Source organism: Rhinopithecus bieti, unplaced genomic scaffold (assembly GCF_001698545.2).
Source record: "Rhinopithecus bieti isolate Rb0 unplaced genomic scaffold, ASM169854v2 scaffold_1070, whole genome shotgun sequence".
NCBI lineage: Eukaryota > Metazoa > Chordata > Mammalia > Primates > Cercopithecidae > Rhinopithecus > Rhinopithecus bieti.
Window position 1 is genome coordinate 971199 of NW_016803844.1, and position 14093 is coordinate 985291.

Here is a 14093-nt window from a genome sequence, read left to right on the forward strand (position 1 = left end):
CTGCAGGTTTTAAAGATAGCTTCATGGCATTTCTCTTTTAGTTTCAGTAGATGGTTATTTGAAATTTGTTCAGTTTGACTTTGTATACGTCAGTGGTAGTTTGTAGTCTAATTATGTATTTTTTTTTTTTTTTTTTTTTTTTAGACTGAGTCTCGCTCTGTTGCCCAGGCTGGAGCGCAGGGGCGTGATCTCGGTTCACTGCAAGCTCCGCCTCCCGGGTTTACGCCATTCTCCTGCCTCAGCTTCTGGTATAGCTGGGACTACAGGCGCCCGCCATCTCGCCCGGCTAATTTTTTGTATTTTTAGTAGAGACGGGGTTTCACCGTGTTAGCCAGGATGGTCTCGATCTCCTGACCTCGTGATCCACCCGCCTCGGCCTCCCAAAGTGGTGGGATTACAGGCTTGAGCCACCGCACCCGGCCTTATGTATCTTTTTAAACAGAGAATACTAATTTAATAATAGGCTATAAGAGCACACTGGAGATTATACTGTGAAATAAAACAAAATCGAAAAAATTATTATTCCTTTATAGCAGAAATTTGCTTAAAATCAGAAGTTAATTCCTAAGATTTAGAAATTTGTTGTTAACAGTATTTGCATCTAAATTTGTTATGTAAAGCATTCTTTAAGTTTTTTTAATGATAAACCCCTACCTCCCAACTTTTTACTTTGATAAATTTCAAATATACAAAGGTTACAAGAATAGTACAGTAAGCATACCATACATTTTTCACCTAGATATTTATTACTAACATTTTACCAGTTTTCTTTTTCTGCCAAACCATTTGAGAGACACCAGGCATTATGACACACCCCTAAATACATAGATTCAGCATGTGTCTCCTAAGAACAGGGACATACTTTAATACAGCCATAATTGTCACTTTAAGTTATTTAACACTGTTCATAGAATATATATTCCTATTCCTATTTTCTTATTTTCCTGTTAATGTCCTTTGTATCTTTTCCTCCCCATTCAGGACCCAGTCAAGGACCATACATTGCATTCAGCTCAGGCTGAGTTAGTCTCCTTTATTCTAGAACTGTTCCCCAGCCTTTTTTGGGGTGAGAAGGGGTGCTGTTTTTGGTATCTTTTGTGATATTTTTGTTTCTGTTTTGCAGAATGTCCCTTAATTTTGATTTGCCGACTGTCCACTTATTATTAGAGGATTTTTGGCACGATTACTGCATGGGATACTTTGTTCTTCTTTGGGCATGCTATCAGGAGACTTCTGAAGCCATAAGTTTAATATTAAGTTTGATCACAAGGTTAAGGTGATGTTCTTGCATTTCTACATTGTACCAGTACTTTTATCTCCTGTATAATATATGGGGGAAATACTTTGTTAGTATGGAGTTTTAGCATCCACTGATTATATTTGTCTAGATTATCTGTTACAGTGGTGATTGCAAAATAGTGAATTTTATAATTCTCTCATTTCTTCTGCATTTATTGGTTGGTATTCATCTTTAAAAAAAGAAGAGTTCTCTCTCCTTACCCCTTTATTTAATATCATTTTTTGACTGATGCATTCACTTTGTATTTATTTTTTTGAAACAGTCTTGCTCTGTTGCACAGATTGTAGTGCAGGGGCATGATCGCAGAGCACTGCAACCTCTGCCTCCTGGGTTCATGCAATTCTCCTGCCTCAGTCTCCCGAGTAGCTGGGACTACAGGTGTGTGCCACCACGCCCAGCTAATTATTGTATTTTTAGTAGAGACGGGGTTTCACCATGTTGGCCAGCTTAATCTCAAACTCTTGACCTCAAATGATTCACCCACCTCGGCCTGTCAAAGTGCTGGGATTACAGATGTGAGCCACCATGCCCGGCCAGGCTTCACTTTATAAATTTAATACGCTATCATTCATTACTGTCATACTTTTCATATGCAGGTTATGCCAGCTTTAACCATGGGAGCCCTCAGATATTATCTTTGAATCATCTGAAGAATTTCTTCTCATCGTATATCTGTAGAGAAATAAGTTTGACTTTAAAATCTCCTTTTCTATTACATTTCTTTAAATCCACATTGACTTTTTTCCTGTTCATATTGTGATCAAAAGAAAGATTTTTGTAGACCTGGCAAGATTCCGCGATTCAATTGGGGCCAACATAATTTGAATGACTGCGTCCCTATAACTGCTTAGAAGGTTTTAGTTATGACTTCTTATCATGTAGAAGCTTACTTTAGATTTTTTTCCAGTTGCAATTGATTTTCCTGTCTTTTGGGTCTAGGGGTAGTGTGGTTGTCAGAGACATATTTTAACTGTGTTTTTTGTGGTTAGTTTAGGAGTTGAGCCTGTACTGTATATAATACTTTCACTCAGAAGGATCCCAAACAGAAAAGGAAATGTGATGTAGTTGACAGTCACCTGTAGAAATTGGTGAAAGGAGTGCTGGCAGTGTGACTAAAACGATCCTTGCTAAAATACCTGGGAGGAGTTCCTGAGACTGATTTTTAGAGGGATTTTTTTTTCTTGAGAAACATTTGGGTATATTATTATTTAAGACATCTCCCAGCACCCAGGCTGGAGTGCACTGTGACATGATCACAGCTCTCTGCAATCTCGAACTGCTGGACTCAAGCAACCCTCCTGCCTCAGCCTTTGAGTAGCTAGGTGTACACGTGTGCACCACCACACCCAGCTAGTTTTTTTGTGTGTGTGGATACTGGGTCTCGCTATGTTACCCAGGCTGGTCTCAAACTCCAGACCTCAAGCTCTCCTCTCGACTTGGCCTCCCAAAGTACTGGAATTACAGGTGTTAGCCACCATACCCGGCTTTGAGGCTGTTTTTTCTTAAGGTTTAATATACTTCTTATCTGTGTATGTAGCTGATGCTGTACAAAACAGCATATGACTATCATGCCTTACTTTTAAAATCTTCTCTTGGCCTTTGACTTTGGGGCAAGATCTAGCTATGGGCCAGTAAAGCAATCTGAGCCCATTAATGATTCTTAAATCATGATGCTGTAGAGAGAAGTAGGATCTGGAGGCAGTCACTAGAAAGATGAGGTAATTTAGAATTCTCTAAAAATTGTTGTGTCTTTATTGCCTAGTTTTTAACTTGTCATTGTGGCTTCCACTGTTTTTGAGATGAACTGGATTCATGTCCCCACTTTATAGACGTAGAAAGCGTAGATAGTCTCCCCTCCACTGATAGTTTAAGTCTCCCCTCCATCATTAGTTTCAGTGTTATGAACTGATGGGCTCAGCACAAAAGAAGGCAAAGGATAGAGGGTACAAACAAGGGAAGAGACATTGCTTGTTTCAAATTACTGTCAATGGAAAATAATAGAGAGCTTTAAAAAGACCCAAGCTGGCCAGGCGCGCTGGCTCATGCCTGTAATCCCAGCACTTTGGGAGGCTGAGGTGGGAGGATCCCTTGGGGCCAAAAGTTCGAGGCTAGTCTGGGCAACATAGTGAGACCCCATCTCTACAAAAAAAAAAAAAAATTAGTTGGACATGGTGCACGTCTGTGGTCCCAGCTACTTGGGAGGCTGAGATGGGAAGATGGCTTGAGCCTGGGAGGTTGAGGCTGCAGTTAGCTATGAATGCGCCACTGCACTCCATCGTAAGTGATAGAGTGAGGAGACCCTGTCTCTAAAAAGAAGAAGAAAAAGTAAAAAGACCGAAGCTTATGCTAACACCAGACATGTGAAAGAAGTGGCATAGCAGAAGCAAGAGGTATTAAAGGTTACTTTAGCCTGTTGGTATACACTGCTGCTCTGTGTTAGAAGTAGATTCTAATGACGTACTAGTGTTCGACTAGCATGTTTTAGACCATCTTAGAAGTGTTTACATCTTGCTGGATATTTGGTAAATGGGACTGAATGTGTATTATTAATGTGAAGGAAATTTTTTCTTGTAGTCAGCATGGTTTAAGATTGGATGTAATACTGAAATATTTATGGATGAAATTATGATGAGTTTGCTTTACAGTGAACTGTTGGTTGGTGAGAGGTGGTATGGGGAGAGGTTTCAGATGAAATAAGAATGTTTTTAAGGTTTTTTTTTAAAAAACAATATTTTAAAAAAATTGAATGGAAGACCTCAAATCAACCTTTCTCAGTGGGTTCCTTGAGAGAATTAAGCTCTAATTTCCTAAGGCATAGTAATGAATTAATTTATTTACTGGCAACCACAATGGTACTCGTTATGTATTCTTGGGAGAATTGAGAAAGTAGTCATTTTTTGTGTGTTCTGTAGTTTGAAAGGAGGAAAATGGTGAGAAGACCTGGTTGAGAGTGTGGAAATACATGATTGATTCAACATTTTAAAAATGTTTTGTAATTTGACCTTTGCCCTTTACTTATTTTTAAAATAAATACATTATTTTTTTCGAGACAGGATCTTGCTCTGTCTGGAGTAAAGTGGCACAATTACAGCTCACTGCAGCTTCTATCTTCTGGGCTCAAAATATCCTCCCACGTCAGCCTCCTGAGTAGCTGGGGCTACAGGCACATGCCACCACTCCTGGCTAATTTTTGTATTTTTTGTAGGGATGAGATCTCGGTATGTTGCCTAGGCTGGTCTTGAACTCCTGGGCTGAAGTGACCCTTCTGCCTTGGCCTCTCAAAGCTCTGGGATTGCAGACTTGGCCTTGTTTGTTTTATAAATAAAAATTTTGAACTTCAGGTTTTCTTTCTTTCTTTCTTTTTTTTTCCTTCTCTCCCTTTCCCTTTCCCTCTCTTCTCTTTCCATCCTCGTCCTTTCTTTCTTCTCTGTCTTTCACAGGGTCTGGCTCTGTTGCCCACGCTGGAGTGTAGTCATGCAATCATAGCTTATTGCAGCATTGAACTCTTGGTTTCAAGTGATCCTCCTGCCTTAGCTTCCCAAGTAGCTGGGACTACAGGCGTGAGTCACCACATCTGGCCTTGAACTTCACTTTTTGAACATGATGGAAGTACCATGTTGTAAACATATACTAAAACTGTTGGAAAATGTGGTTTTCTTTCCAATTAGGTACAGTCTGAAAATACAGCCTGTTGAGAAAATGCATCTAGCTGTAGTTGCCTGTGGTGAAAGACTGGAAGAAACTATGACCATGTTGAAGTCAGCTATCATTTTCAGCATGAAACCTCTTCAATTCCATATTTTTGCTGAAGATCAGCTACATCAAAGCTTTAAAGACAGAGTAAGTATTTGAGACATAGTCAAGGTTGTAGAGTTGAATATTTAATAATATACTATAATAGAATGTTGTTGTAATAGTCTGTTTTCACATTGCTAGAAAGAACTACCTGAGACTTGGTAATTTATAAAGAAAAGAAGTTTAATTGACTCACAGTTCAGCATCGCTGGAGAGGCCTCAGGAAACTTAGAATCATGGCGGAAGGCAAAGGGGGAAGTAAGGCGTGTCTTACATGGCAGCAGCAGGAGAGAGAAAGAAAGAACACCACACTTTTAAACCATCAGATCTCGTGAGAACTGATGGTTATCACGAGAACAGTAAGGGGGAAACAGCCCTCATGATCGAATTGTCTCCCACTAGGTCCTTCCCTCGACATGTGGGAATCACAGTTTGAGATGAGATTTGAGTGGCAACGCAGAGCTATACCATATCAGTTGTTTTATTTCTTCACTGCACAAAAATATTTGTTCTGTAACACCGCCCTTTTAAAGTGAGGAGTGCTCCTTGAACCACTTCCATCTGAGTCCAGATCTAAGGTGAAAGAGGAAGGTTCATTTTTGAACGGCAGTGGGCTACTTAAAAGTAAGTTCCTGGTGAAACACGGAGGTTTTATTTTAGTGACTCTAGTTCCAGGATGCTTTGACTAAGAAGTCCTGTGATTTATTTTGTCTATATCCTTTCCTTGGGAGTGCCTTAATCAGAGCTTATATAAAGGTTTTAATCCTGTTTTGAGGGGAGAGAATTCTTGATTAATAATATGGCGGGAAGTGGCTTCTGGTTCTGATAAGTAAGTTATTTATTTTGGTTTTGTATTAGTTAAAATCAATTTGGCAACAGTGGCAGAAAACCCAAAATAACAGTGGCTTAAACAGGATTTAAGTTTATTTCTCTCTACCATGAAAGTAGATTGTCTGGATTATATGGCAGTTCTTTATCTTCAGATACTCTGGCCTTGTCTGACTGTGGCTAAGCCATTTTCAACGTGAGGCTTCTGCTTGATGGTCCATGATGACTACTCAGACTCCAACCAATGCACCCATATTCAATTCAACATGAGGACAGGGAGTGAAAAAGGGCAGTATCCTTCTCTTAAGGGTACTGTCTAGAAGTTATTGTGACATTTCTGCCAGTATCCCATTGGTCTGAATTTAGTCATATGACCATACCTAGCTGTTACAATGGAATATATACTCTTTAATCAGGTCAGCCTTGTAACTTCCTTAACAACAACAAAATATTACTGTACAGTATAATAAGAGAACAGATACAGGCAGAAGAAAACATACAAAAAAAAGAAAATTCACCTGAAATCTCGCTACCTTTTGTTCTGAGATGGTGGTAAAGGTGATGCTAATGATCATTCATTCATATTTTTGCTCTCCTCCCTCTCTGTCGTCTGTTTACATCTATCCACTTAAGCTTTTAAATTCATTTGGATTTTTATGCTTGGTCTAACTGTAAAAAATATATTTGATGTTTTTTCAGGTTAAATCAGTTCATTTTGCATATTTAGTGCAAAAATACTAGTTATGAGCTTAGCTCTTTTAGTTTTCTGCCAAAACGTCTATACCTTTTAGTTTTGGCAGAAAACTAAAAGGTATAAAAGTTTTCTTACTGTTTAAGTGGTATATGAAAGTATACCTTTTACTTAAATATTTTAGTATCTGTATTTTGTTAGATAATTTTGTGAACTTGGTCTCTATCTGGATTGTTTTTTAAAATACTGAGGAATTAATCTTGTCCTAGGGGTTAAGAGAATAGTCATAGACTGCTGCCAATTATGGAAATCTTTGAAAATATAATAGAAAAGTAAAACATGTATTGCATTATCTTAGATGCAGCCTTTGTGTTGTGTTTACACCTGGCTGAATTGTTTGTGTAACATATACTATATTTTTAAACTTAGTTTTCCTTTGACTGTAATCATCACTGAGAATGTTTGGTTTTGCTTTTGATGAAAGTATATCAAATATTTTGTGGAACATGCTTTTAGTACATGAAAACACTGTTATATGTTAAAGTGACTAAGATTTTATTTTGAAGTTGGTATTGAAAAGATCTTTAAGTGATTAATAAGTGGAACCGGGAAATTACAGTGCTAGTATTTTAAAATAATTCGTAGATAGCTGGATGTGGTGGCGTGCACCTGTAGTCACAGCTACTTGAGAGGCCTGAGGTGGGAGGATCACCCGAGCCTGGGAAGTCAAGGCTGCAGTGAACCATAATCATGTTACTGCCCAGCCTGGGTGACAGAGTGAGACCCTGTCTCAAAAAAATAATAAAATAAAATAAATAAAATAAAATAATCAGCGACACCATAGCAGAGTGTTGGAAGTAAAGGCATTCCCTTAAACTATGTTGGAAGATACTGTTTTAAAAATGACTTAAACACAATCATAATTCAAAAGAGATCATATTCAGCCTGTATATAAACTACTTAGTTTTTCCCCCCATAGATTGTTTCTTACTGCTGTTTAGGAAATTTGAATGAGTAATTCTGTTGAAATAAGATGAGAGATATTACTTAAACTAGATTTGAAACAATTTAGTATCTTGAAATCCATTTAGGGTACTAAGTGTAAACATGTTCATCTTAGATTTTCAGATATATTTTGCTTTTTGTAGTAATTTTAAAAAATTGGCATTGGCTATGTATTTATCAGAATATTTTATTATCAGAAATATTCAGGCATATTAAAGCTATGAATTGATGGACAAATATTTTTTAACTAGTTTCACATTTGGTCTGACTTTGAATGGAAGCATCTGTCATATATACGGTAGTAATAAAATTAGTGCTTAATTTTTCTGATTTTAGCTTGTTAATGGGTTAAGAGAATTTACACATTAGGTAAAGCTGAGGAAGACAAATTTGCAAGGGTCTTTCACCTTTCTGATTTGGGGAGTTGGACCCTGATAACTTTCATTATGCTTCAGATCTTAATGGTAAAGTCTTTCCAGGATCTTATTTTGATTTTTATATTTTAAATGAAAACAAATACCATGGTGGAACAGAAGAATCTTTCCCTTAATTTTACAGCATAAAATGTGTATTATCTTAATTTTTAGCTGTTTTGTTTTATAATCTGTTGTTTTATGATTTTACAGAGAAAATTCAGGGTGAAACTATACTGTTTTTTTTTTAATTGTTTTAGCTTGACAGCTGGTCATTTCTACAAACATTTAATTATACGTTATACCCCATAACCTTTCCAAGTGAGAATGCAGCAGAGTGGAAAAAACTCTTTAAACCATGTGCTTCACAGAGATTGTTCTTGCCGGTAAGTTTTTTCCCCCAGTGTCCTTTTTTTTTTTAATTTTGAACCTGACTTTTACACATATGAGTCTCTGAAGAGTTACATGTAATTCCAGTTAAATAATTAAATTAATAAATAGAAATCAATACGGGTACTATTTTCCTTTTGAACATGAAAAAATATTCCTATGGAACAAGTAAAATAAAAACCCTGTTAAGAATGAAAAATTTTTAGTAATTTCTGTTGAGATACCAGTTTAATATATTCAGTTGTGTGGAACTCTTTTATCTATAAGAAAGAATAGAGGTTGCCAGGTCTTAATGGAGCCAAGTCTTTTGCCAGCAGAAATGCAGTGGCGTTATCACTTTCAACTTGTAGGCAGCATTTAGAGTTTGAGAAATGAGATAGAGTGCATCATTAAATAGCAATTTGTGTCTTATACCAAGCCAGTTTGTCTATTGTAGCTGATACTTAAACAGAAACAAATTTAAGGCATATGAACTCAAAGGGAAAATGGGAACTATTTATTCAGTGGGGCTGTTCTTTGGTAGTGTTCTATGGTGACAAACCTTGATTTTGTTTCTTTTTTTATATACAAATGTTCTGAAGCAAGGTTACGTCTTTAATTTTGATTTGATTTTACGCAGTTTTAAAATTCACAGTTGTTTAGACCATTATGATACTTAAATACTTACAGTTTTGCAGCTTAAACACATAGAGAATACTTATGGTAGAAATATTGAATTTAAGAAGCACACAAGTTTCCGGAAAGTATATAAATTATGGGGAAGAACCTTCAGTTACTTCTTATTGCTAAGTGGATTAAGGCAATCCCTAGCTTATTAAGAAAATGGTTTATTGAATCCAGGATATCTGTAAGGTTAAGTTATAATATTGATAAACATGTCTGCCTAAGCAGTATCTTTGTTGCTCTGCCTTAAAAAGTTGTATCCTAGGATCTTTCTCTTCCATTGTAAAAAGCACACAAATAAGGGATTAAGATTGGTTAAAAAATATGTTTTAGATACTTCATGTAGGTTTTATTTTAAGTAAGTTTTATATTGAATGATTGCAGTGTCATTTAATTAATGTGTGAGTGCCTAGTATTTGTTAGTCATCTATATTGAAATGCTGGGTATGTAGGAATGAATAGAATACACAGGTTTCCTGTTTTCATAGAGCTTGTTACCTGATGTGGGAGACAGACATTAAATAATCACACAAATATATTGAAAAAACAATAAGAGATGAAGGAAAGACGTGAGGTTATGGCCATTTCTCTGCCATTTTGTTATGGCACTTTATTAATACTTGGCACCATGGCACTTGTTAGCACTTTATTAACAAGTTTATTATTGATGTTATATGAAATTTGCCAGATCATTTAATGATTAATCTAGTTAAATCCCTAAATGAAATTTTAAGTATAAGAACTACTTGAAACCTGTCAAATTGACCTCATACTTTACTGTTACTTCTAATCTTTTTAACCAGATTTAAGTAAATTGGTGCTTTATTTTTTTATAGTGATAAACTTTTTTGCTGAGTTTTTCTTCCTTTAAAATAGATGCATGAAAAGAACTAATGTAAACTGTACCAATGCCTTCTTCACCTGAAAGCAATCAGAACTATACATAGGTGATTATTATTTAACCATATGTCTGATTTCCAGCTGGTAGTAGCTCCCAGCATTGAACTTGAAGCTTTATGCAGGTTCTTCCTACTCTGCTAACAGTATAGTAATCTGTAAACAGATGTGACACAGATGTAGAATGTTGCTATTAAAAACAATTCTCACTTCACCACCCCTCAGAAAAGTGAGACAGATACACAGATTCCATCCCCTCACACACACCTTTTTTTTTTTTTTTTTTTTTTTTTGAGACAGAGTCTTGCTCTGTTGCCTAGCCTGGAGTACACTGGCGCAGTCTCGGCTCACTGCAACCTCTGCCTCTTGGACTAAAGTGGTTCTCCTGCCTCAGCCTCCTAAGTAGCTGGGATTACAGGCATGTGCCACCGCACCTGGCTAATTTTTGTATTTTCAGTAGAGACAGGGTTTTGCCATGTTGGCCAGGCTGGTCTCAAACTCCTGACCTCAGGCAATCTGCCTCAGCCTCCCGGAGTGCTGGGATTACAGGTGTGAGCCACCATGCCTGGCCACAGATTCCCTTTTAGTTGAGGTCTTTGACCAAGTGTACTTTCCCTACTCAGGCCCTGCAGTCAACCATCAGATTTTTTTCCCCAGCCTGATATTAAATCAGCTGATAGATAAGGGAGGAATGAGGTGATTTCAGCCTAATAGCTGCTCATGAAGGTGATGGCTTTAGTTGCAGGAGGAAGTAGCAGCTTTGAAAAATAGCAGAACTAGGATCAAGCTCCTATTATATTCTTAACTAAAAAGGTTTAGATTCACCTATTTATTGAATCTTACTAATAGACCAGGATAGGCAGTAAATTTAAATTTGTAGGTGTCAGAATCTAAAGTTCATGGGTAAGGCAGAAATGAAAAATTATCCTTGGTTGGGCGCAGTGGCTCGCGCCTGTAATCCCAGCACTTGCGGGAGGCCGAGGTGGGTGAATTACTTGAGGTCAGGAATTTAACACCAGCTTGACCAACATGGTGAAACCCTGTCTCTACTAAAAATACAAAAAATTAGCCGGATGTGGTGGTGCATGCCTGTAATCCCAGTTACTCAGGAGGCTGAGGCAGGAGAATGGCTAGAACCCAGGAGGTGGAGCTTGCAGTGAGTTGAGATTGCGCCACCGCACTCCAGCCTGGGTGACAGAGTGAGACTCTGTCTCAAAAAATAAAAAATAAATAAATAAAATAAAATAAATAATAATTATCCTTAAAATTCCCCAGGGAAGGCACATGTTGGAGATTTATCTCTTAGAAAGTGCAACATAGCCAGTCTTTCTTCTAAGTCAAGCCTTTACCCTTGCTAGGTGCACATTTTGCTTTGATTCATTGGGAGACAGCCTGGAAATAAGAGCATGGACTCTGAATCTGGGTTGTCTGGGTTCCAGTTTGGCTCTACCACTTACTAGTTGAAACTGAAATATGTAAAGATGCCAGTGTTACAGGTCAAGAGAAATAAGTTCAGAAGATCTTTATTTGTATTGGTTTATTTCTGTATTTATCTCAGGAAATTAGGATTCAAGATATAAATTTACCTAAGCTAATGTTATTGTCCATTATGAAAAACATTTCCTCCCTGATCTTTGAAGATTTGGTATTCTCTCACTTTTTGTAATTGAGTATTTGTTTTGGTTTGTTTTATATCTTCTCAATTTTATAATTCTCTCAATTTTATAATTGAGTATTTGTTTTATATTCTCTCAATTTTATATTCTCTCAATTTTGTAATTGAGTATTTGTTTTGGTTTGTTTTAATATCTTCTCTGAAAGTTAATGTGAAGGTTAGCATAGTATCTTTATATATATGCTGTTGTTAAAATGACAGATTTAGGAAAGATTACCTTAAAATAATATAAATTAGCTAATCTCTTAGATGTATCTTATACAATTAGAGGTGCTTTTATGTTTCTTTTTAAAATAGAATTATAGTTAATCATTCAAATATCTCTCCTTGTAGTTAATCCTGAAAGAAGTTGATTCACTATTGTATGTCGACACTGATATCCTTTTTTTACGACCAGTTGATGATATTTGGTCTTTACTAAAGAAATTTAATTCCACACAAATTGCTGCAATGGCACCAGAACATGAGGAACCTCGAATAGGATGGTATAATCGCTTTGCTAGGCATCCATACTATGGAAAAACTGGAGTAAACTCTGGAGTTATGTTGATGAATATGACTCGAATGAGAAGGAAGTATTTCAAGGTAAGTCACTAATATGGGTAGTTGTTAACATTTCTCTAAAAACCTTCTAAATTGTTGGCTTTTCAATTTAGTTTTATTAAAAACTTAGAAGTCAGTCTTAGAAGTCTGACAGCTATTACCGGTCACTGTTCTATTCTGTTGGTCTGGTAAACTTAGTTTTTTTTTTAGCCTTCCCTTTTCCGAACCTTTTTAAAATTCTGTTTTAAATTTAGTTTTGTCTCCCACAACTGATTGCATTAATAAGCCCAGTGTTAGGTAACCTCTGCTCTTGTTTAACAGAGAACAGCTCTCTTTGGTTACCAAGTTTGTTATTATATCTTGAATTTTTAAATTTCATGTACTGTAAAGTTGTACTGAATATAATAAAACTAGGATAGTAACATGATTGTTATTTTCTGATTGTTAGACTATGCACAGTGATCTTATACCAGAAGATGGTGCTGTAAGATTATCTGCAAAAAAAAATGTGACTTCTCAATAACTGCATTTGAAATTTATGAAATTAATAGAAGTTTAGTGTTGCAAAGAACTATAGAGATAATATGACAGCCTTTGATTACAACTTAAAAATAGCTGTAAAGTTCAAATCCATTGTTTTTACAATTATTTTATTCTTATTTTACTTTTTTGTAGAGAACAGTCTCTACAAAAAAAAGAGTTGCCCAGGCTGGTCTTTAACTCCTGGCCTCAAGTGATCCTCCCACCTCAAACCCCCAAAGTGCTGGGATTATAGGCATGAACCACTGCGCTTGGCCAGATTTACTGTTTTTTTACTTACCTATTACCTATTTAAATATGATTCATAAATACTTTAATAGTTTCTCCCTTTCCCTTTTTTTTTTTCTGTGACATGTTCTAAACTACCTAGAGATGTAGTTATGGGGGTTGGAATAATTTCTAAACTTTCAAACCTTTTTTTCTTCTGCACATTAATGACTATGAAAAAAATACAAGATGATTGGTTGTACATTAATTCAGCAGGTATAATTTACTTCACACCTGTGTTACAAACAACCCTATTCTTGCTCCTTGGAACATACTCAGATTTGCTTCATTTTCAAATATTATTATTATACTTAAGATTGTCGAGATGGTCCTACAAAATTTATTAATTTTTAATTCCTTTTCTCATATATTTTTATTTTTCTTGATCTCTATATCTATAGCAAACATTGTCTTGGTTTTTTTCCTGCCAGTTCTACAGTTTCTAGCACAGGTCTTAAATTTTAGAAATTTAGCAATATAACTGAGTTACTTATAAGCGCTTTCCAAACTGTTTTATACAGATTCACGACTGTTGCTTCATGGTTCTTAACCCGTCTACAGCCACAATACAAATTTAGGACAAAGGTCATAGTTTAAGTTATTTATTTGTTTTGCTGTCACCTGGTTCTTACCACTCATGGCTGTTCATTTCCAACTTGATGTATTATAGTTATGTATATTAAAAAGTTAAAATAGGACCAGGTATGGTGGCTCAACGCCTGTAATTCCAAGACTTTGGAAGGCCGAGGTGGGCAGATCACTTGAGGCCAGGAGTGTGAGACCAGTCTGACCAACACGGTGAAACCCCATCTCTACTAAAAATAGAAAAAATTAGCTGTGCATAGTGGTGCATGCCTGTATTCCCAGCTACTTGGGAGGCTGGGACAGAATCGCTTGAACCAGAGAGCAGTGAGCTGATATCACGCCACTGCACTCCAGCCTGAGCGACAGAGCTACAGTGTGAGTGAGACTCTTTGTCTCAAAAGAAAAAAATAAAAATAAAAAAATTTACATTCAAATACTTTAATAATTAATAATTAATTATTTAATTAAATAAATATTTAATTTAATTTAAAATTAATTTAA

The 14093-nt window shown here is 36.2% G+C and overlaps 1 protein-coding gene across 1 annotated transcript in view; it reads left to right on the plus strand.

Annotated features, from left to right (window-relative positions):
• GXYLT1 (glucoside xylosyltransferase 1) overlaps window positions 1-14093 on the plus strand; it is a 54597-nt gene that overhangs the window by 15317 nt on the left and 25187 nt on the right. The window contains 3 exon segments of the mRNA XM_017855559.1: window positions 4969-5140; window positions 8293-8418; window positions 11991-12242. Of these exon segments, the coding sequence (XP_017711048.1) occupies window positions 4969-5140; window positions 8293-8418; window positions 11991-12242 (550 nt within the window).